This window comes from Pipistrellus kuhlii, unplaced genomic scaffold (assembly GCF_014108245.1).
Source record: "Pipistrellus kuhlii isolate mPipKuh1 unplaced genomic scaffold, mPipKuh1.p scaffold_m20_p_1, whole genome shotgun sequence".
NCBI lineage: Eukaryota > Metazoa > Chordata > Mammalia > Chiroptera > Vespertilionidae > Pipistrellus > Pipistrellus kuhlii.
In genome coordinates this window covers 63,316,973-63,339,641 of record NW_023425404.1, presented here as the reverse complement: position 1 = coordinate 63,339,641, position 22,669 = coordinate 63,316,973, and the positions used below count along the sequence as shown (strand labels likewise).

The 22,669-nt window shown below is 53.5% G+C and overlaps 2 protein-coding genes across 5 annotated transcripts; one reads left to right on the top strand and one right to left on the bottom strand.

Moving 5' to 3' along the window:
• Window positions 1-160: 160 nt before the first annotated feature.
• IL25 (interleukin 25) lies at window positions 161-4,759 on the bottom strand. Its single transcript, XM_036449209.2, has 3 exons — window positions 3,300-4,759; window positions 2,869-3,098; window positions 161-792 (listed from the first exon to the last, which is right to left on the bottom strand). Exons 1-3 carry the CDS (start codon window positions 3,306-3,308, stop codon window positions 537-539), a joined length of 495 nt encoding a protein of 164 aa, XP_036305102.1. The 5' UTR covers window positions 3,309-4,759; the 3' UTR covers window positions 161-536.
• Window positions 4,760-11,806: 7,047 nt separating this feature from the next.
• EFS (embryonal Fyn-associated substrate) lies at window positions 11,807-21,494 on the top strand. 4 transcript variants are annotated; one of them, XM_036449108.2, is made up of 6 exons: window positions 11,816-12,688; window positions 17,139-17,417; window positions 17,682-17,822; window positions 17,906-18,619; window positions 18,988-19,077; window positions 20,493-21,494. In XM_036449108.2, the coding sequence occupies exons 1-6, from the start codon at window positions 12,671-12,673 to the stop codon at window positions 20,925-20,927; spliced, it is 1,677 nt and encodes a 558-aa protein (XP_036305001.1). In that variant the 5' UTR covers window positions 11,816-12,670; the 3' UTR covers window positions 20,928-21,494. The 4 variants fall into 4 exon arrangements, with proteins under 4 accessions (XP_036305026.1, XP_036305017.1, XP_036305009.1 ...); XM_036449124.2 differs by lacking the exon at window positions 17,139-17,417 and having other exon boundaries at window positions 11,811-12,688; XM_036449116.2 differs by lacking the exon at window positions 18,988-19,077 and having other exon boundaries at window positions 11,813-12,688.
• Window positions 21,495-22,669: the final 1,175 nt, after the last annotated feature.

Here is a 22,669-nt window from a genome sequence, read left to right as displayed (position 1 = left end):
TTGAAATGCAGATTATTTATTTGGGTAAGTCTCTCCATGCTCGATTACAGCCTCTTCCTCAGAGTCACCCATGTCAGAACACTAGTAACATGCTCACTGAGTGTTGAATGAATGAATGAATGAACGAATGAACGAACAAACGAACGAAGGAACAAATGAATGAAATGAGGGGTTCTTTGTTGGCAGGAGGGAAAATATCAAGAAAGTGCCTGTGCTTCACGAGGGCAGCTGGGGGTGGGGGAAAGGAAGAGACGGGCGGTGGCCTCCTGGAACCCGCAGAGCTTGGTGGGAGGAAATCAGGATGCCAGTTGCAGCAGCCACAGCAGCTGCCGCCCCCTTCGCTTCACCTGCACTTCCCATCCACTCCAAAAAGTGCAAAGTGTGTTTTCCTCTCAGGTCCCTATCCCGTCCCACGATCCTACTGCTCCAGATGATGCTTCGGAGGGGCTGAGCACGGGGCGCCCTGGCTCACCGTGGCACGTGCTTGTACACCCAGCTCCAGTGTTCCAACCGGAGGCCAGGCACGGGCAGCGTGACTAGGCCATCACACGGGGCCGCACACACACGCACGCAAAGGAGACGCGGTAGAGCCTGCGCTCCAGGCAGTAGCCATCGTGGGCACCCTGCTCCCCAGGGCACCGCCGGCGGTAGAAGACGGTCTGGTTGTGGTAGAGGAGCTCCGAGTTGCCCAGGGGGTCCATGTGGGAGCCTGTCCGTAGGCTGACGCAGTGTGGACACAGGCAACGGGCGTGATACAGGTCCTGAGGGAGACGGTCCATGTCCCTGTCCAACCTGTAGGGATGGTATGTGTCAGTCAGGCCTCGGAGGGAAGCTGGCTAGGCAGACAGGGCCTGGGCCAGAACAGGGAGGGCCCAGTGTGGGTGGAAATGCCAGAGGAAGGAAATGGTGTGGTTGGGAGGCCTGGCCTCTTGCCCTAGCTCTGGCACCCACTTGCTGGTGACTTTGAACCAGTCACCCCCTCCTCCCCAACGTGAGGGTCAGGATGGAAGCGTGGCTTTCCCGCCCTCCACCAGGCCAGCTCCACTTCCATCTGATGCACACACTGGCTCTGGCACGAGGTTTCTCTTTGTAACTGTTATTACATTTTAAGGTGTTTTCAATTATAAAAGTAAAAACACACACACTAGTGATCCAGTGCATGAAATTTGTGCACATTAAAAGGGAATTAATTAGAAGAAATAATTTAATATTGCTATTTGCCCTTTCTCTATAATAGAAGTGTCAGAGATGAAAGAAATTAGTAAAATGTATATGAAAATCTTCCTCCTGTCAGAGTCTGGGATGTACCACAGGAACCAATCAAATCCCTGCTCACCCACGTGTGCCTTGATATCACCTGAGACCCAGACCCAGCCGGCCCCACCCCCATTGGGCTAGATCCAGACCTGGCTGGCCCCATCCCCGTCAAGCCCTGCAGGGTGGGGGGCATAGCTTCAGGTCCCTTGGCCAGGTGCTGGGGGTGTGTGGCCTGAGGTCCCTGTACCGCCCCACCAGGCAGGGGGCACAGCCTCAGGTCCCCTGCCCCTGCCCAGCATCAAGATCCCTGCTGATTGCTCGGTAAGACTCCTTACGGGAACTTGGCCTCTGCTGTGGGCGCACCCATCTTGTGTTATGGAATCCCTGCCTCCACTGTAGGCACAGCCGTTTATGTTAGGGTGTGATGGTCAATTTGCATATTCCATCTTTATTGTATAAGATAGATAGATAGATAGATAGATAGATAGATAGATGACTAATAGGCTTATCTTCCAACCAGTCCTACTCCCTCAGAGGGCGGCAGTGTCAACCATTTCCTACACTTCCTCTGGACACTGTGTATGTATTATAAGCACATGTTAGAGGACACGGTGAGACTCATTTATTTATCCTGAAAGGATCTTGTGGACCAAAAGGTAAAAAGTAGGTGTTCCACAGGCCTGGGACTCTAGAAACCTAGCAAGAAATAGTTGCTAGGTTGTAAGACCATTCTCCATGCAGAAGCTGGGGCTCAGCTAGCGCTGCATTTTCCCAATGAGTACCCTGATAAGTACCTTGAGAGAGAAGGGGTCTGTGGCCAGATGAGTTTAATGGATTCTTTTCTGTAGACTTCTCTCAGACTTTAATGTGCTGAGTACATTGAGTCTCCAAGGGGGTCAGGGCTAAAGCAGCTTTCTTTACGCACACTTACTTGATATCATCACTTTTTTCTGAGGAGCAGCTTGTGGGAGGAGTGTTGCAAAGAACCCACTTTGGGAAAAGCCACCTGAGTGGTTATCAGGGACTCACAGCCTCCATACGACAGGCTGGACCCCAGCCGAGTTAGCCAACTGACCCCCAGCTTTCCCAGCCTTTCCCGGCCAGCCTTCTGAGACCACCACTTCAAAGCACGGTTACCAGCCTTCTGAGACCACCACTTCCTGGTATATTTATGACCCACTTACCTCCCAGTGCAGAACATTGCTATTGGGATGCTTCGCATCAGTATCATACTAAGATTCCCTGATATACTAGTCAAAAAAGCATGACCATTGTAGAGATGGAGGAAGAGCCAGAATAAAGGAGAGAACCAACGTTTTATGTACTCCATATAGGCTTTACATACATTATTTCATACATTCTGCACGTAAACCTATGCAGTATTATCTTATTGTACAGATGAAAAACACCTGAGTTTGAAACTTTGCGTAATTGGCCCGAGGTCACCCTATAAGAGTCAGAGTGAGGACCCAGACTAACCCCCCAAACTGTTATGGCCTCTCTGAGATACAAAGTAGCAGGTAGGTTGGAACTGAGTAGAACTCCCTTGGCCCCTCAGACACACCCCGCCTGGTATCCATGCAAGCATTCGGGAGGGGACAGCGGACTTACACGTATCGCCAGGGAGAGATGGACCTGCTGTTGAGGGGTCCATCTGCGCTGGCCCTGCAGGATGCCGGGTGGTGGCTATCAATCTCTGGAGGAGGTGTGAGCACAGTGTTCAGCTCTCCAGTGGAGTCCTGTTCTTTGTAGGGAAAGCATCTGGGCCAGTGAATGCAGTCCTTCTGAAGCCGAAGACTGAGGGTGTGGGTTCCCATGAGTATTGCTAAGAAGGCAACCACCTGTAGGAAAAGGCCAGTGAGAGAACTGCTCCAATCCAGTGTGGATGCCCCTCTCCCAGCTCTTCCCCAAGATCCTGGTTTCTTGCTCCACCTGACCCCCAGACCCAAACCTTGGAGCCCAGCCTCCCCCCCACACACACACAGACACATCCCGCGGCTGTCCTACTTGGCACCCTCCCCATCGAGCCTCCGCACACTCACCTGGTTCATGCCGACTGCCAGATGCTGCTCGCTGGGCGCAGTGCTTACAGGCTGACAGGCGGGGCCCTGTGGAAGCAGGCTGGCTGGAGCAGTGGAGAGTCCTGGTTTTATTTTCAGCAAACCTGTTTTGTTTATTCAAATTTATTTCCACTACCTTTTGGAGGGAGTAACCTGAGATTAAAAAACAAAACAAAACCAAAGAAAACCAGACAGTGTTTCCAGAACTGCTTGAAATATTCTACTCATGGAAGTTGTGATGAACAGCGCTGTAAGCCTGGAAACCTATTGGGTAAATTTTATTCTTTGTGTGAGGTCAAAGCAATAGTATGCTGCAATTCTGAGACTTTCAAAACTGGCATTATGGGAATTTTCCTCGTTGGATTGGTAGCCAGAATTAGGGAACATTATCTGGCCTCTCTTCAAGTGGCCTCATTGCCACGGTCTCTGCTGCTCCCATTCAGGTCTCATCTCCATCATTCCCTTTCTTCTCAGAAGTCCCCGTGATCAGCCACCTTAGTGAAATTTCCACTCTATCTCCTGTGACCATCAACCCTTCTGTTCTCTGGCCCCTCCCTCATCTTCAACAAACCCAACTTCTACAACCCCCATCATCGATGACTTCTCCCCATCATCCATTACCTGCTCCGGGGGATGCACATACCCCATTGCCCCCACCCCAACCCTTCCCCTGATTCCCATAGGATTATCAAAAAGCCCCCATCCCATCAGTTTGTTGGCTGGATGCACAGGGTCTGATGGAAGAAGCTGTGGGTGACTGTTCCCATTGCACAAATGAGAAGGTAAAGCCAAGAAGAGGAGGGGCCTTATAACTCCCTCAACTGAGACCCAACAGGACGTCCCAGTCCCAGGCACCAGACGGCCCCCACCCCCACTCACAAGGCCATTGGAACAAGGTCGTTGCAGGGATAGCTGCTGTTCTTAGGCCATGGCCCAGCCTTAGAGCCCTCAGTTGCATGGGCCACTGTCAGCTGGGGCAGGGGCTGGGGAGAGGAGGGATCGGGTGCTTCACAATGGCTCAAGCTAAAAAATAAATAAATAAATAACTTTTTTTTTTTAATGGCTCAAGCTGGGCCTGATCCCAAAGACACAGGTCAGCCAGGGACCATCCAGCCTGAGGGGCACTGAGCAGGCCATGCCCACTTCTCTCCATGCCTTTTCTCTTCATCCTTGCCCATTGACCCCTCTCAAACATCCTCCATGGCACCCCCATACACACACGCCTACACACCATGTATTGATATGTTCTCTAGCATGATGTTTCCTGATTTGCATGTGCTTTCCCTTAGAAAGTACTCTTCTGGTAACCAAGGACACCGGAAGTAAACAAAGAGAACCAGAAATAATGTTAACTATAGAGTGAGAAGGAATTCTTCAAATGCTTTAGGGCAGCGGTTTTCAGCCTTTTTCATCTCATGGTACACATAAACTAATTACTAAAATTCTGCAGCACACCAAAAAATATATCTTTTGCTAATATGACAGAAATAATAGGTATGATTTTGCCGAAACCGGTTTGGCTCAATGGATAGAGCGTCGGCTTGGGGACTGAAGGGTCCCGGGGTTCGATTCCGGTCAAGGGCATGTGCCTTGGTTGCGGGCATATCCCCAGTAGGGGGTGTGCAGGAGGCAGCTGGTCGATGACTCTCTCTCATCGATGTTTCTAGCTCTCTCTCTCTCCCTTCCTCTCTGTACAAAATCAATAAAATATTTAAAAAAAAAAAAAGAAAATATAAGAAATAATAGTATGATTTTGATTCATTCACACCCAACAGTTATTGTTGTGTTGCCTGTTGTCATTTTTCTATTTGACTAGTCAGATATTGCATGCCTTAATATTCTTGAGGCACACCAGTTGAAAAATCGCTCTTTGGGGCTGCTTTGCCCCAAAGCAGAGCAGTAATGAGGTCAGGGGGCACTTGGAGGATTGTGGGAAGCTGCTGTGGTGAAGGCCCTGGAACTAAGGGTGGCACAGGCTCAGAGGAAACAGGTGGTGGCTGGGAGAGCAGGGGCATATAGGAGAGCACTGACTCAGGAGGGCATCACCCTGCTCCCACTGCTCCTCTTCACCCCTGTGCTCCCAGACACCCTCATTTTCACTCTCTGCTGGCCTCTCAGTCCTGTGTGTGCCAGGATGGTGCCAAGGCCTGTAGGTGCATCAACTCATTTTACCTTCCAATAAAAAACAAGACGTGAAAACTATTCCCCTTATTATCTCATATTAAGATAATGAAACTGAGACCCAAAGAAACTGAGTAACCTCCTCAAGGTTACTCAGGAAGGGGCGACACTGGTTTTCCACTCCAGCCCTGACCAACTCTAACTCTAAGCTCCAGGCATGGAGGTACCACCCTGTGCTGCCCTTACTGGTTGCAAAGGGAAGGGAAGTCCCTTAATTAAGTGCTTTCCTACTCACCTGGGCTTGGACCCAGGTCTCACCTGCACCTGCCCAAGATCACAGGGCATTCCTGCCCACTCAGGCATTCAGCACTGCTGGCTGGGACCCACGGCTCCTGCTCCTAGTCTCCAGCCTCTGGGTGTTCCTGAGAAGCCTCCAACCCCAGGAAAGGCTCTGAGAGAGCAGTGCTCTTCCTGAAGACCTGACTCCTTAGGGGTCTCCCCAAAGCCAATCAGAGCCTCAGAGCCTGACATTGGCCCAGATCTCCTGACCTTGCCCACCCCAGCCCTGCCACGGTCCAGGAGAGGTGTTCAAAAGAGCTGGAAGTGATTCCAGCTGCTTATTACTTGCTGATGTTGCAAAAAACCCACATTGTTTGCTCAGGTCATTGACCTTCAGGAGAGATTTTTGGGGTGCCTCCGTAGCAGGACTTCCTCTGAAAAAAAGGCAGAGACAGGGTCCCTTCACCACACAGGGATGCTCAGGCCTGACAAAGAACATGTGCTCTGAGCCACCCCGTCCTACCCCCCCCCCCCCCCACACACACACCCCGCCCACCCCTGTTGGCTCAGCCTCCGTCCTTATCTCAGTAGTATCTCTGTGGGATTCCTTAGGGTGACTCCCTGGCATGAGAAACATTTTCCAGAGGTTTCCCTCCTGGGGTGACTAGTTTTGGAATCCCTGAGTCATGTCAGCTTCCAGGGAATCCCTGGAGGTGGGGGAGATGGGTGTGGCAGTGGGGAGAATGCTGAAGGTGGGAGCAAAGAAAAGTTCACCCCGCACCCAGGGTGCCTCCCAGTGTGTCTTCACCTGCCTGAGCCTGACCTGGAGACCCAGCCCTGTGCTCCTGGAAAGAGATAAGCGCCTGGCAGCAAAGGCAGGGAAGACGTGATGGAATACACCTCCTCCTTCGGCAGGGAAAGGCTCCTGGGGCTTGCAGAAAGCTAGAATATGACTGCCCTGCCCTTTCTCAGAAAGACATTCAAATCCTCACCTGCTAGTTTGAAGTCCAGACCCTGCCTCCGATCAGCTCTTGATCTTGGGCCCCCTCTGGTCCTTTCTCATCTGTAGAAGTGTGGTGGGGGTGGGGTGGGAGGTTTTAACCTGGATGGCCACAAAAGTGCCAACCAGCTTAGCTGTGCTGGACCTCAGCTCCTGAAATAGCTCATCCGCACTCACCTGATGTGAGGCAGGGGTACTGATGTTTAAGATGCTGAGATACCTCTGCTCCTGCTGATAAATATCAATAGATGCTCTCCTCAGCCCCGGGGCATCCCACTGTCACAACCTCCCTGCCGTCCTGCAGATAAAGGCCCTGCTCAGTAAGGCCTCCAGAACACTGCTGTATGTACTGCTTGGTAGGCGATAATGGTTCCAGTTGCTAATTATTTGTAGTGTCACCTTTAGTTACAAAGATGCTTAGGCTCGGAGCCTGCCTTCAAAGAGAACTCCATCCATCCTGGGACACACACAGAGAATTAGCATGCACAGGACAAGAAGCCCCACAACACCCTCTCCAGCTGGGTGCTGGTGACTCCCCATTCACCAGATACTTACTGAGCGCCTACTTTACACCAGGCACTATTTATTTTATTTTATTTTATTATTTTATTTTTTAAAGAGAGAAAGGGAGAAAGAGGTAGAAACCTCAATGAGGAGAGAGAATCATTGATTGGCTGCCTCCTGCATGCCCCCTACTGGAAGTCAAGCCCAAAACCCAGGCATGTGCCCTGACCTGAACCGTGACCTACTAGTTCAGCCACTGAGCCACAGTGGCCAGGCACCGGAAATAAATAAATAAATATATATATATGATTTTTTAGAGAGAGGGATAGAAACAGCATGAAAAAGAAACACCAATGATCAGCTGCCTCCTGACAGGGGATTGAGCCCACAACCTGGGCATGTGCCCTGTCTAGGAATTGAACCAGTGGCCTCTTGGTTCCTGGCTTGATGCTCAACCACTGAGCTACACCAGCCGGGCTAGGCACTATTTTAAATGGTAGGAATGCAGAGGAGTACAAGCCACATAAGGTCCCTGCCTCATGAAACTTCCACCTTAGGAGGAGACAGATGATAAATAAGGAAACAAGATAATTTCGGATAATAACCAATGCTATGAAGAAAATGAAATAGTATTATGAGATAGGAAATTATGGGGCAGGGGGTTGCCTTAATTTAGAAAGGTGGGGAAGGATGAATGGCCCAGGCAGAGGGAGGGGGGCATGCAGAGACCTGGAGGTGAGAAACAGCTGGTGTGTTTGAGAACCAGAAAAGACAGTGTAAAGGGAAAACAAAGGCTGTGGGGAGAGTGGGGTGCGATGAAGTGGAAGAGGGGGGTAGGGACCAGATCACATAGGCTGCCGTGGTGGAGCATTTGGATTTTATTCCAAGTTCAGTGGGGAGGTTCTGACTGGATTCAAGCATGATCTCAGTGATGTGAGTTTCTGAGAGCAGCACTCTGTCCTTGATATTCTGCTCGCCCCTCCTCTCCAAGGCTGGCATCCAATAACAATAATAGTTGCTTTTATCCAACATTTATACAGCATGGGCCAGGCACTGTTCTCGGGATTCTCTTAATCCTCATAACGAGTCAACGTTATCGGTTCCATTATTATCCAACACCACAGACAGGGAACCAGGGCTCCAAGAGGCCATGTAGCTTGCCAAGGTCGCCAGCTAGTGCTGGAACCAGGATTGGACCCCATGCAATCTGGATGCTGAGGAGCCCAAGGGAAGAACTGGGGGGATCCGTGAGCACCGGAGAAATTCTGAAGAGCAGGAGGAACAAGAGCAGGCCACTGAAATCCTAGGTTGGGATGAGAGGAAGACTAGCTGGTTGGTCCTGCTGGAAAGGGGAGAGAAGACTGGGACGCAGAAAGCCAGAGAGAGGGTCCCTTCCTATCTTCCTCTGAACATAGCAAAGACAACCTCAAAGCTGAGGGCCTGGCTGCCTCAGGCTGACCTCCCGGGTCTTAGCTGCCCAGCAGGCTGTGCTTTCTCCAGCCTAACCTGGGGCCCACAGCTCTCTCTGAACAAGTTAGAATCACCTTAAACCTCTGCGAAAGAGAGGGCAAGGGTGAGGCAGAAGGCTAGAGGAAAGGCTCCTCCTGCCCTCAGCAAAAACCCTTTCATCTTTCATGAAAGCACAGGCTGTAGGGAGTGCCAAGGTGAAGGGGAACAGCCATAGAGGGGAAGCCCGGTGCTGGGCACTTTACACATATTCACGCTTCACCCACGTCAATCAGAATTAGATTTTATTCCAAGTTCAGTGGGGAGGTACTGACTGGACCTCACATCACCATGACCATGCTTGAATCCTCAGATGAGGAACGGAGATCAGATGTCATAGAGTCTGACCTAGATCACACGGCTAATAAGCCTCAGGATTCTCTTCCACGTCTGACTGCCGCTGCTCAGTGCCAGGCACTCCAGGAGCAGTCTTATTCTCCTGCAGGTTTGCACTCTGCTGCCCCCACCGACATTTCCCCAGGTGCCGAGCCCACCTCCCAAACAACCATTTTGCCTGGTCCTATCGTTTCCCTCCTGCTTAGCCCTTTCTGATCTCCAGCTATTTCTCCTGTGCCGTGGGAGCATCAGGAACTATGTTTCCTGTCCACCCCAATTTGCCTTGCCAGTCCCCTGGGCATACAGTGACCCCCTGAGGGTCTGTGTTCCAGCTGCCAGGCCCCCAGGGCTGGGGTCTGTTGGAAGTTGGATCAGACTGGAGTTGGAATAGAGGAGCTCTCCCTTCAGACCCATCTGGAAATTTAAAAACTCCTCTACCAGCCTAAAAGAGTTGGAGTCTGTTCAGGATTCCCAGACCCATGCTCAGGTCTGCACTCCATCTCAGAGCCAAGCCCAGAACCAATATTGTCCATCCTCATGTTCACCTCAGAATCTCTCCCTAATCCCAATGTGGGTCCCACCCCTCCCCTCTGCAGAGGTATCTTCATAGGTACCCGGGCAGTAGGGAAGGGAAGGGGTGGTATTTTCAGAATACCAGTCAAAGCAGGTATCTCACCTCCTCCTCCCCTGGAAATGCCTGGGTGTGTGGGCCTGTGGGATGTGGAGGGGAAGCATCTATCTGTCCGAGGCCTAAAGTTCCCAAAGGGCCTTAAATTAGACTTTCATATTGCCAAGTGGGGTTATACAGAGAATCTATTCTTTTTTGCATTTTTGTGGATGTAAAAGTAGATATGAACAAGTTCAGTGGCCAAAAATAACTTCACAGGGTGATCTGATCATAAATTCCTAACCGGGCAGGTTATAGTGGGTATTACTGCTTTGGTAAAAGGTTTTGAAAGCAAGTCCTGCCCATTGTTCTTGTGCATCTATGATAACAAACCTTTGAAATGCCAGAAATAATCCTCTTTTCCAGACCCCCTGGAAGGTGACTAGATTATGGGCCCCCTTAACCACCTTCAAGGAAGCCCATAATTTAGTTACCTATCTGGTTACCTTGCTTTCTCTTGCCTTCATGTAATCTTCCTTAAGATTCTTCCTTCATCCTCTCCCCCCACCCGCCAGCATTTGAGATATTAATTTATTTATTTATTGTTGTTAATACTCACCCAGGGATATTTTTCCATTGATTTTTAGGGAGCATGGAAGAGAGAGGAAAAGACAGAAACACCAATGTGAGGGAAACACATTGATTGGTTGCCTCCTGCACTCACCCGGGGGCAGGGAGGAGCCTGAATCCTAGGTCCGCACCCTTGACCCTTGGGCCTGCAGGCCATGCTCTATCCACCGGGCCAAACCGCTAGGGCCATTTGAGATCTTGCTTCCTGACATTGTCCTCAGTTTGGCTCCAGTGACTGCTTATAAAAATGTCTACAGGTTTGGACGTTTCTTACATCAACAATGTGACGTGTTAATTTGATAAATGTAAATGTTGAAAATAGACTATAACTTTTCAATCCTGTTTGGCATCTTACCTTTGAAATACCAGGAACTTAAAAAACGGAAGAAAGAAGGCTTCCCTCCAGCCTCTGGGAGGCCTTGATGTGTGCTGTGGCAGAAAAGATGAAAGGGGGGCTAGAGTGCGCACACACCGAGGAGCAGTGATATGGCGGGACAGGTGGAGACCCACGGGCCCTGTCCTCTCCGCTGAAGCTCCTGGGAGGCCGGATCCCAGCTCCTCTGGAAGAGTCCCGGCCTCCTGTGCCCGCAGTCCCCACTCCTGCTTTCCGTGGCAGAGTGTGCCAGGCGGGGGCAGGGGACAGGCCCAGACAGGCGCAGTGGGGTAGGGGCAGCCCCGCCTGCAGCTCTGGGACCAGACGGTCAGGTTTCACTTCACTTTCTCCCGTCGGGGCCGGAATCCACGTCCGCCCGGTCTGCCGAAGGCAAGGCGGCTACCCCGTCACCCCCGCGGAGGCAGTGCCAGGGAGAAGAGAGGCTCCACTGAGGAGCCCGGGAGGCGGAAGGAGCGCGCTCCCGCCCCTGCAGCGGGGAAGACAGATGTGGGCTCATGAAAGGGAGTCAGAGAGGCGCAGGCTGGCGGGGGAGAGAAAGGGGGGAGGGGGCGTGGCAGGGAGAGGGGCGCCCCCAGGAGCGAGCGGCCCCGCCACCCCTCGGGTCGCGGCGACGGCGGTTGCAGAAAGCGCAGGGAAAGGGGCGGGAGGGGCGCGCAGTCCGGCCCCGGGGTCGTGAGCTGAAACTCAACACCGGCTTTGGAGGGAGCGTCTCCTTTCCCCTCCGCCCCTCCCCTCCCTTCTCCCCTCCCTCCTTTCTCTGCAACCCGGGACGGAGCTCCGCGAGGGAGCGGAGCGGGCCCAGGGGTTGGAGAAAGAAACTGCTCCGGGAGGGCAGCCTGGAGCCCGGGACCGGGAGGGGAGAGAGGGGAGCCACGAGCAGACGTGAGCCTAAGGCCACGCGCACCCCGGAGCCTTCACGGCCCTTAGTGTCCCCTCGCCTCCAGGCGAGTCCTCAGGCCCTGGCCTGCCTCGCCCGCGCCTCCTGGGCTCCTTTTGCTTTGTGTCCTTTTCCTCCGTCCCCGGAGACACCTGGGGGCTGCCCCGAGCGGAAGGGGGAGGGGGGGCCCTGTCCGGGGTGCGCGCGAGCGGGCTGGGGGCCGGCGCCGGGGCAGGGGGCGAGGGTGGGAGCTGGCGTCGGTGGCCCCGCGCGCTGCGCCGAGGGGTGGAGGGCGGTGGGCTCCGGGGAGCCCCTCTTTGGCTTTGGGGAGGCCGTCTCGCCCGTTCGATCCTCGCCCCGCGGTCTTCGCGGCGCCCCCGGCCCTGGGCGCACTGAGAGCGCGGGAGTGCGCACCGCCCAGGCCGCCGCGGCCCCGCGCCCGCAGCCCCTCGGTGTCAGGGGCCTCCTTCCTCCAAGTTGGGAAGTTTGAAGAGGGACGTAGGGCTCCGTTCTAGCTTTCCCTCCGTCCACAGCAGCGAGGCCGCTGCATTGCTCCTGCCGCCGAGGCCCCGGAGCCTGGCTCTCCGGTCCCGGGTGGGGTCTGGCTGGTTCCTAAACTCGCTCGTCCAGCCCGACTGCCCCGGCGGCCGCTCCCAGCCCTCGGGGCCATTCCGGGCGCCCCAGGGAGGCGTCGAGCGCCTTAGCCCCCCCTCCCTCCCAGCCTGCCCCTGCCCCGCAAGGGAGCCAAGGAAGCCGGACCCTGCTGATCTGGGGTGTCTCCACGGCCCGGGCCGGGCAGCTCCGGGGGCCTGGCCACCCCGGCGGCCCCCGGGAGGCCGCGGGGACAGCGCGGGGCGCGAGCCTTTGGATAAGGTCCCGCAGCGACGCCCCAGCCCGCCCCGCTGCTCCTCCTCCCGCCTGGCCCAGCTGCCTCCCATTTGGGGAGTTTGTGGGTTTTCTCTTTCTCCTCCTCCAGCCTCTGCGGAGGCCACGACTCAGGCGCCAAAGCTGGGGGCCGCCTCCATGGTGCGGGGCAGCCGCTGCTGAAGTCAGCGAAACCGAGCCTGGCCTGGAGCGGGCCACGCCGGAGGCCGAGGCCATGGCCATAGCCACGTCGGTGAGTCCACCCGGGAGAGGAGGCAGCTGGGCAGAGACCACCTCCACGGCTGCCCTGCGCTCTGTCACTTTTACTTCTGCCTTCTCTTTGTCTCTCTTCTTGGTCCCTTTCTCCTCCAGGACGCTGGATCCCTCCACTTTTGTTTTGTGTTTTCTTCTCATCCTTCTGTGTCTGGAGTCCCCCCTCTCCCCAACCCCCACCCCTTTTTCTCTCTTTCTTTCTAGGGGCTGTCCTGCAAAGAGGGGAGGGGGCAAGTCCAGCCCGAGTCCTGTGTGCTCATTTATTGGCGGGAACAGATGGCCGGGGTGGCTGGCAGGGGCTTGTGATTGGGAGGCCAGAGAAAGGTTGGGAGGGGGCTGAGGGAATGGAGGTGGCTCAGAAAAAAAAGGCGGAGAGGCAGGAGGACCCAAGAAGGCCCTTCTCTAGAGGAGAAATGAAGGAAAGGGAGGAAATGAAGCAAAGACAAAGAGATCAGGCAGGGAGAAAGAGAAAATAGATGGAGGGGGAGGTGATGTCAGCCAGACTCTGGCCACTTTCTGGGTACAAAGCAAGAGACAGCTGGCAGGCGTGATGGGGCAGTGGGAGGAGGCATCCCAGAGAGCGTGGCCCACTGCCACCCCCAAGACGGCAGCCCCTTCCTCTTCAGTCAGCTCAGTCCCTAAGGAGGCGGGCAGTGCAGGGGTGACCACACCCATCATCCATCAGTCTATCAGCAGCTCTGGCCTGGGTGCTTGCAATTGCCAGGCCCAGAGGCTTGGCCGGATTGGACAGAATTCAAACCTCACACTGGGAGGAGCTCTCCACAGCCCCACCTCTCCTTGCCGTCTTGCCATATGAATCCTAAACAGCTCTGTTCTACCGCCCTTCCGGGGACTCTCGGGTTCCCAGTGGGAGGCAGGCTGCCACCTGCTTTCTGGCCCCTCTGAATGGGCACTCTGGAAAGGAAGCTGGACAGAGAAGTCTGCCTCCCCACAACCTCCCATAGTCCTGTAGGAAGGGTTCAATTTCCAGTCCTTCTCAGACCAAACTCCTTTTAGTTCCTCCATCTGTATGATGGTGGGAAAACCCATCATAGTTTTCAGAGCTGGGAAAGAGGGAGACCCTGAAGATCGTGGGTGTACTCTGACTTAAAGATGCTAGCTCAGAAGCCAGCTGATCTGCTGTGTAGTCCCAGAAGGTAGATTTTTCTTTTTACCAGGGGGGGGGGGGGTATCTATGCTAATGAAACTCATAGGAGCCTAGTAACAGCTAATATTTATTGAGCATTTACTGGCTCTCAGCTTTGCCCTGATGGCTTGAGACATTATCTCATCCTATCTTCACAACATCCCTGTGAAGCTAGTACTATTGTTATCCAAATTATTATCCAAATGGATATTCAGATATGGATATGGAATTCTACAGAAGAAACAGGCTCAGAGAGGTTTAACAACCTGCACAAAGTCACCCAGTTAGAAAGTGGGAGAGCCAAGTCTCAAACCCAATACTGTCCGCCTCTGTCCAAACTGTGCTCTTAAACCCAGTTAGGCCAAATCCAAAATACTAATTTATAATGTACAGTTAGAAAGAAAAGTGCCATGCTAACCAGAAATTCGTGTCATCTAGTTAGCAGGTTTCCTTTCTGCGGGACAATATCCTGTAGAAGCCAATACCATCAGAAAATGGTTTGATGGGACTAGATTCAGGCAGAAGAAGTCAGTTTGTTGTTGACATCATCCAGCCATGAAGGGCTGGACAACCTCTCCATCCAAGGGAAACACTAGCCAAGGGAAACATGCACTCCTAGCTGAACAGGGCATCCTCCTCCCCAGGGCCTGGTGGCCAAATACAGCCCGCCAGAGATCTTCCGCTTGAGACTTTTTACTGAATTCGCCCAAGTGGATCACTTGCTCAATGCCTAACCACCTGCTCTCCACCACTGCTGTGTAAGCCCCCACTGCCAGCAGGGGCAGTCGCTTAGCAAACATAACTGAAGTGGAATATGTTTCAACCAGAGGCCTGGTGCACAAAAATTCATGCACTGGTGGTGGGGGGAGGTCCCTCAGCCTGACCTACACCCTCTCGCAGTTTGGGACCCCTCAGGGGATGTCCACCTGCTGGCTTAGGCCTACCTAAGCTGGCAGTCAGACATCCCTCTGGCAGCCCGGGAGACCCCGGCAGCGAGGAGCGGGCCTAAGCTGCAGGACATTCTTATTGCTGCTGAGGAGACGGGAGAGGCCACTGCCACTGCTGCTGCACTTACAGCCGGCAGCTCCGCCTGTGGCTGAGCAGAGCTCCCCCTCCGTGAGCACACTGACCACCAGGGGGCAGCTCCTGCATTGAGCTGTGCATGTCATAGAGACCAGTCATTCCTGGGTCATTCCACTGTTAGGGTCAATTTGCATATTACCCTTTATTACATAGGACACTGTGAGTGGTTTGAGCTTGAGTCTACCAAAGGACATTGTGGACCCTGAGCCCTATGAGGGGTGGCTAGCAAAGGGAAATTGTGTATAATATGCTTGAGTCATGGACCTTCTTGACTTAACCACTGTAACTAATATAAGAAAGGAAAAGTAGATCCTTTTTAAATATATACGTTATTAATTTTTAGAGAGAGGGAGAGAGAAAGAGGAACATTAATGTGAGAGAGGAGCATTGATCAGCTGCCTCCTACCAGGCCAATGCAGGCATGTGCCCTGACCAGGAATCGAACTGGCAACCTCTTGGTGAATGGGGACAATGCCTAACCAACTGAGCCACACCGGCCATGGCAAAAGTAGATTCTTAATGTTTGTGATTATGCAGAGGCAGCAGAAGAGTGATTGAGAGTGTAGGCTCTGGCTTGGCTGATGTGGCTCAGTGGTTGAACATCGATCCATGAATTAGCAGGTCACGGTTCAATCCCCAGTGACTGGGGTTTAGACTTGAGCCCCAGTCCCCAATAGGGGGCATGCCAACGCTCTCTCCACTGAGCCAAACTGGCTAAGGTATCATTGATGTTTCTCTCTCTCTCTCTTCCTCAGAGAGAGGAAGAGAGATAGAAACCATGCCCCATCAGCTGCACCAGTTGTGTGTTGTTGGGTAAAGTACTAATCTCTCTGTTCTGGTTTTCTTTCCAAATGGGGATAATGATGCCTCCTCCCTCCTGAGGTTGCTGTGAGGATGGAATGATTAGTGCAAAGACTTACACAGTCTGGATACATAATTTGCACTTGGTATCTGTGACTTCTACCTGAGCTTGTGGCTCTCCAAGGAAAAGCTTAGGTGTCCCTATCAGACAGGACTGAAAACAGACTGATAAATGCTTGCTCTTGGTTGGTCCATCAGCCCTCCTCCACACACACACACACACACACACACACACACACATCTATGTATCTACGTACTTTTCTCCATGGTAACCTCATCCACTTCTGAGCCTTATTTGCTCAGATTGAGAACAAAACAGTTGCCTGGGTTTCTGTTTTCTTCCTTATTATGCCTAGGTATTATCTGGGCTGGGCCTCTCAGAATAAGGGGTCTCTGCAGTTGCTTCATCTAACCTTTGGCTTGTGGGGGATGCTGACTGGAAACGGAAGGTAAAGGAGAGTCTATGGGAGAGCTTAGCAGGACTTCCTTGTCTACATGAGGCTTTGAAAGAAATTCATTTAGCATATACACTGAGTGGCAGATTATTATGATCTCTGAAGGCATAACAATCTGGCCACTCAGTGTATATCTTATATAATAAAAGGCTAATATGCAAATTGTCCCCTCGACCAGGAGTTCAACCAGCAGGTAGGCCGGCCAACTGCCCATATTCCCTCCTCCTGGCCAGGCTGGCCAGACCCCACTCATGCACGAATTCATGCACCGGGCCTCATATATATATATATATATATATATATATATATATATATATATACACACACACACACACACACACACACACACACACACACTGAGTGGCCAGATTATTATGCATTCAGAGATCATAATAATCTGGCCACTCAGTGTATTTATTGACCATGGATACCAGGTCAGGCCTGTTTGCAGAGGCTAGGAATATAATAGTCCTCACAGGGCTTACACTGTATGGATAGAAATCAATAATAAAAATAGACAAATAGAATAAAGTATTATGAAGGGAACAATGGATGGAAACAGACACAGAATGGGGTGGAAGAAGAGTGAGGAAAAGATCTCTTTGAGAAGGTGACATTTAAGCAGAACTGAAGGGTGAAAGGGGGCCAGTCAGGGGAAGAGCCTTCTGGGTAAATGAAACAAGTACAAAGGCCCTGAGGCAGGGAAGCGCTTGTCCAATTAAGGAATAGAAAGGAAGAGGGCGGGTGCAGGGACGTCTGGAAGAGCTGAGCATGGAGGTCAGGTTTAGCGTGAGGGAAAGGAGCTCTAAGGTGTTTTGAGCCCGAGGTGCCGTGACCTGATATGTTTGTGAAAACCCCTCTCCCCACGCCCACCTCACCCACAGGCCCAGCTGGCCCGGGCACTCTACGACAACACCGCCGAGTCCCCCCAGGAGCTGTCCTTCCGCCGCGGGGACGTTCTGCGGGTCCTGCAGAGGGAGGGTGCCGGTGGGCTGGACGGCTGGTGCCTCTGCTCCCTGCACGGCCAGCAGGGCATTGTGCCCGCCAACAGAGTGAAGCTCCTTCCTGATGGCCTGGCCCCCAAGCCCAGCCTTGCCCAGGTGCCCCCAGCCGAGCCTGGCTCACCACATCCAGCCCCAGAGCACAGCAATGAAGACCAGGAGGTGAGAGTGAGAGCCCTCCCAACCCCACCCAGGAGACCCCTTTCCCTCTGCCAGTGCCTACAGCGAGGCTGGGGGGCAGGGAGAGCCCCAAGGGGCTCTGCTGCAGGAAGCCTGGCTGCCAACCCTTCTGGCTTCCCCTTGCCCTTGGAACAGCGAGGGCTGTCGGAAGGGGTCGATGCTCCTTCAGGGCACATGTTATCTGATTCCCTGCCCCCTCCCCCCCCCCCCCCCCAGCTTCCTGACCCACATGTCTTGGTTCCCCAGGTGTATGTGGTGCCACCGCCAGCTCGGCCCTGTCTGACCTCAGGATCTCCAACTGGACTCTGCCTGCCTGCCCCTGACCTTATCTACAAGGTCCCCAGAGGCAGCGGGACCCAACTGGCTGCCCCTGGAGGTGTGCTGGAGGTGAGGACTAGAGATCTGTGTATATACAGCTCTGGAGGGAGTCCCATGCTGAACCTGATGGTAACTAGCTGCTCCCTCTCCAGGTCTACGACGTGCCCCCCTCTGCCCTCCGAGCTCCCTCCAGTGACCCCTATGACTGCCCTGCCTCCTTTACCCGCCCTCTGGCCCCGGTCGCCCCACAATCCCCTGGAGAGGACGAAGCTCCCTACGATGTGCCTCTGACCCCAAAGTCTCCGTCAGAGCCGGACCCAGATCTGGAGTGGGAAGAGGGCCGCGAGCCAGAGCCCCCCCTCTATGCTGCCCCCTCCAACCTGAAACGAGCCTCAGCTCTGCTCAATCTGTACGAAGCGCCTGAGGAGCTGCTGGCCGACGGGGAAGGCAGCGCCGAGGAGGGCATCTACGACGTGCCCCTGCTGGGGCCAGAGGCCTCCCCGGAGCCCCCGGGAGCCTCTGCCTCCAATGACCCGGACACCCTGGCCCCGCTTCTAGCCAGAAGCCCTCCGCCCTCACACAGGCCCCGGCTGCCCTCTGCAGAAAGCCTGTCCCGCCGCCCTCTGCCCGCCCTGCCTGTCCCCGAGGCCCCCAGCCCTTCCCCAGCTCCTTCTCCTGCTCCGGGCAGAAAGGGCAGCATCCAGGACAGGCCTCTGCCCCCACCTCCTCCCCGCCTGCATGGCTATGGGGGCCCTAAGGCCGAGGGGGAACCAGAGGGCCGGGAGGCAGAGGACAGTGCAGCAGGACTCCACAACGAGTATGAGGGCATCCCGGTGGCCGAGGAGTACGACTACGTCCACCTGAAGGTGAGCTCGCCTCCAGCCGCCCCTCCCACAGTGCCCCCAGAGGGCCACAGGGAAGAGGCCTGGGGCCCACATGCAGACCCTCCCTTCCCCCTTTCCTCCTTCCCCTCCAGAGGCTCTGCACCCTCTGGCCTGGGACCCTGGTACTTGGCCACACCACTTGTACCCATGCTATGTTCCCCCCCCTAAACCCATCCCCGGGCCCCTGAGCACTCTGACTGGCCACCAGAGCTATCTCAGACCTGGAGTCCAGGACTGCAACCTCTGATGGCAGCAGAGACCTCCAGAAGGAAGGGGAAGTGGAGAGGTCCAAGGAGGCAGCCCTGCCCTGTTCCTCCACCCCTGCACTGAGACCCTGACCCTTCCTGCAGGGGATGGATAAAGCTCAGGGATCGGGGGCCCCAGAGAAAGCCTCGCCAGGGGATCCTGAAGCGCTGGAGAGGGGGCCCCTGGAGCAGCAGGTAATCCTGTGGGCGCGATGCTGGGGAAAAGGGGGGGAGGGCAGGAACGGAGGAGGAGGAGGAATATCTTCACTGAATTGATAGGATAGGGATAGAAGCTCATTGACACCGAGCAGTTGGAGAGAAGACGCGTTAAAATTCAAGAGGAAGGAGCTGGAACTTAGAAAAGGATTTCAGGAATTCAGAAATCAGGGAAAGAATGTTGGAGAGGAATCAGAAAACCAAGCAGTTGAGAGCAGCAAGTTTCTGGGCTGTGTGTCAGAGCGGGGCCAGGTGATTTCGGAGGCTCCTTCAGCTGAATTCCTGGGTTCCTAAGAGACCCAGCTCCTAATCCCGGCTCCACCACACAGACGCCAGGAGCTCTGCAGTGGCTGGTTAATCTCTCCCGGCCTCAGGAAAGTGAGGTGGTCTCCTCAGTGTTAATCACAGTGGCTACCATTTATCAAGCATTTACCAAGTGCCAGACCCTGTGCTAAGCACATCATGTGAGTCAACACTAACCATAGCCACAGAAAGTGCTCATGCAGAGCGTCCAGTGTGCAGTGCTCTGCTCTGAGTCCTTTTTTTTTTTTTTTTTAATATATTTTTATTGATTTTTTACAGAGAGGAAGGGAGAGAGATAGAGAGCTAGAAACGTTGATGACAGAGAAACACCGACCAGCTGCCTCTTGTACACCCCCTACCGGGGATGTGCCCGCAACCAACGTATAATACATGCCCCTGACCGGAATCAAACCTTGGACCTTTCAGTCCGCAGACCGACGCTCTACCACTGAGCCAAACCAGTTTCGGCCTGAGCCCTTTCTATGTACTGTTTTGAGTTATCTTCACTGCAGCCTCAGGGGGCAGGTACTAGACCTGCACTGTCCAATACGGTAGCCACGCGTCACATATGGTTATTGATTACTTGAAATGTGGCTAGTCTGAATGGAAATATGTGTGCTATAAAATGCACACCAGATTTTGCCAATGTCGTATGAAAAAAAAATCTCAACAATTTATATGTAAAGGATATGTTGAAAGTAACATTTTTGTATATTTGGAGTTTAAAAACAAAATTTCTTTTTACTTTTCTTCATGCGGCTACTATAGATGTTACAATTACATGTGTGTTCACATTATGTTTATTTTGGACAGTGGAGAACTAGATCCCCCAGTTTAGAGATAAGGAAATAAAGACATTCAGAGACTTGTTTGAGATGGTTGGAATCCAGATTTGTCTGGTATCAACTCTGAGCACTTTCCTGCCTCTCGCTAGGAGCACCTAAATGTCCTGATGGCAGAGGCAAGAGCTGAAGGGACTGCACCAGGAAGAAAGGAAGGGCTGGGGAACCAAGGGAGGGGAGGAGAGAGGAAGGGAGAGCAGAAGGGACACTAATGAGAGCCATCCCACTGACCACTCCTCTTGCCCTCAGGAGGTCCCGTCCCCAGGGGAGCATCTGGCTCTGCCCGCCGGAGACCGGCAGCTCCTGCACTTCTATGCCGGGCAGTGCCAGAGCCACTACTCAGCACTACAGGCAGCCGTGGCAGCCCTGATGTCCAGCAGCAGGGCCAACCAGCCCCCGCGCCTCTTCGTGCCCCACGGCAAGCAGGTGGTGGTGGCCGCTCACCGCCTGGTGTTTGTTGGGGACACGCTGGGCCGGCTGGCCGCCTCCGCCCCTCTCCGGGCACAGGTTGGGGCTGCGGGCACAGCGCTGGGCCAGGCGTTGCAGGCGACTGTGCTCGCTGTCAAGGGGGCTGCTCTGGGCTACCCATCTGGTTCTGCAGCCCAAGAGATGGCACAGTGTGTGACCCAGCTGGCGGGGCAGGCCCTGCAGTTCACCACCCTGCTCGCCAGCCTGGCCCCCTGAGGGCCCCCAACCCTGCTCTGCCCCTCCCCCGCCTGCCAGAGCTCCCTCAGGTCCTTGGGCAGCTGGAGGTCTCTGCCTTAGGCACTAGGAGAAGTGGCAGTCTGTCCCCATTCCTGTCCCTTCCAGTCATCTCAATCTCAGAGGCGTCTCTTCCCTCCATCCACAGCTTTTTTGTATGAGCCATTTTGTATAAATTATTTTTATTTAATATTATTCCCTGCTTTGTCTGGAGCAGGTGCCAGGCCCCCTGGGGCAGCAGGGAACTGGACTCTTCCTGCTCTGCCAGCCTGGGGTGGAGGTACTCTGTCATGGCACTGCCGCCCACCTCTGCAAGCTTGGCCCCACAGAGACTCAGGTGACGGAAACCTGGGCCACCCGGAGCCCTTTCCGGTCCTTTCTCCTGGCTGTAGAGCACCCGTGCCTCACCATTAGTTGAGAACAAGAGCAGTACACTGATTGCCGGGAAAGCGAAGGTCTGGGAGAAGCCAGAGACCTCCTTCCCGCAGGAAGCTGGAGAGGGCTGGCCCCAGGCACTGGGTGTGCGTCTCAATAAAACCTGCTGTCTGGTTCCCGGACTGTTCCTTGAGAGCCTGGGGGCAGTGTGTGTGTGTGTGTGTGTGTGTGTGTGTGTGTGTGGAGGGGGCATAGGTCTAATAAGCCCAACCTATGGGTACACATTATGGACAGGTTGCCATACTGTATGTTAACATACAGGTTAACAACTGTTCACTCGGCAGGTTCTCGGCTCCCATGACGAGCTTTAGTTCTGAAGGTACATTGTTGGGGTGGAATGGACACAAACAAATCAAGTAAATCTTTTTTTAAAAATCTGCCACAGATTTGACAGTTCCTGGTAACAGAAATGGACAGGGTGATGAGAAGAACTAACTATAGATGAGGGGAGAGGCCATGGAAAGACTTTAGGATGGTTGGGAGGTGAGATCGGAACTGAAAGAATTTTAAGAGATCAACTTGGAATTAGAGCAAGTCCCAGAAACATCATGTACCTGTGTGTCTGCAGTAAGTCTGTCAGCCCCTCTGAGTCCGTTTCAGCTTTGATATGAGATTGATCATAGTATTCTCATGGGGTTGCTGCGAAGTCCTAACAAGATAACGCATATGAACAGCCCAGCACCACATAAAGTTAAGGCAGTGATTCCAGGACAGACACAAGAACACAGACACGTAAACCCTCAGGGGATGTTGTCTGTGCCTGCGCCGAAGTAAACCCTGAGGAGGCGCTGAAATGAGTTGGGGGGAGGGAAGTGGTGAAAGGCTGCTAAAAGCATCAGAAGGGTTTCCCATATTTGGAAAATTTTAGAACGAGAACATTTCAGAAGCTGGTTCGGTGGAGAGAAGAAGGATTGGAGTTCCTGACAGTCTGACAGGACATTCCAGTCCTTATCTGAGGTAGGAGAAAAAAGTGCCTGTTAGGTATCAAACCTCTTAGACAAGTGTATCTCTAATGGGGATCTGGTTAAAAGGCCCGTGAGTCCGCACTTCTAACAAGCTCCCAGGTGAGGTGGGTGCTGCTGGTCTGTAAATCACACTGAGAAGCAATTCTGGGAGTTAGGGAAGGCTTCTCGGGCAAATAATGCTGGAGTTGACAGCTGAATGATAAGGACTTGGCTAAGGGGGAGGAGAAGCCTTATATAAGACAAGCTTGTGGCATTAAAAAAAAAAAAAAAAAAAGAGTCCAGTGTGACTGCAGGGAATGTTTGAGAAGTGAGACGCAGCTGCAG

What these genes read in the sequence shown, in the direction of transcription:
- EFS (XM_036449108.2), top strand. An exon ending in ACGACTACGTCCACCTGAAG is followed by an intron (nt 18,620 to 18,987) that starts GTGAGCTCGCCT and finishes CCCTTCCTGCAG; the next exon opens with GGGATGGATAAAGCTCAGGG. An exon ending in GGGGGCCCCTGGAGCAGCAG is followed by an intron (nt 19,078 to 20,492) that starts GTAATCCTGTGG and finishes TCTTGCCCTCAG; the next exon opens with GAGGTCCCGTCCCCAGGGGA.
- IL25 (XM_036449209.2), bottom strand. An exon ending in ATCTCTCCCTGGCGATACGT is followed by an intron (nt 793 to 2,868) that starts GTAAGTCCGCTG and finishes CCATCCCTACAG; the next exon opens with GTTGGACAGGGACATGGACC.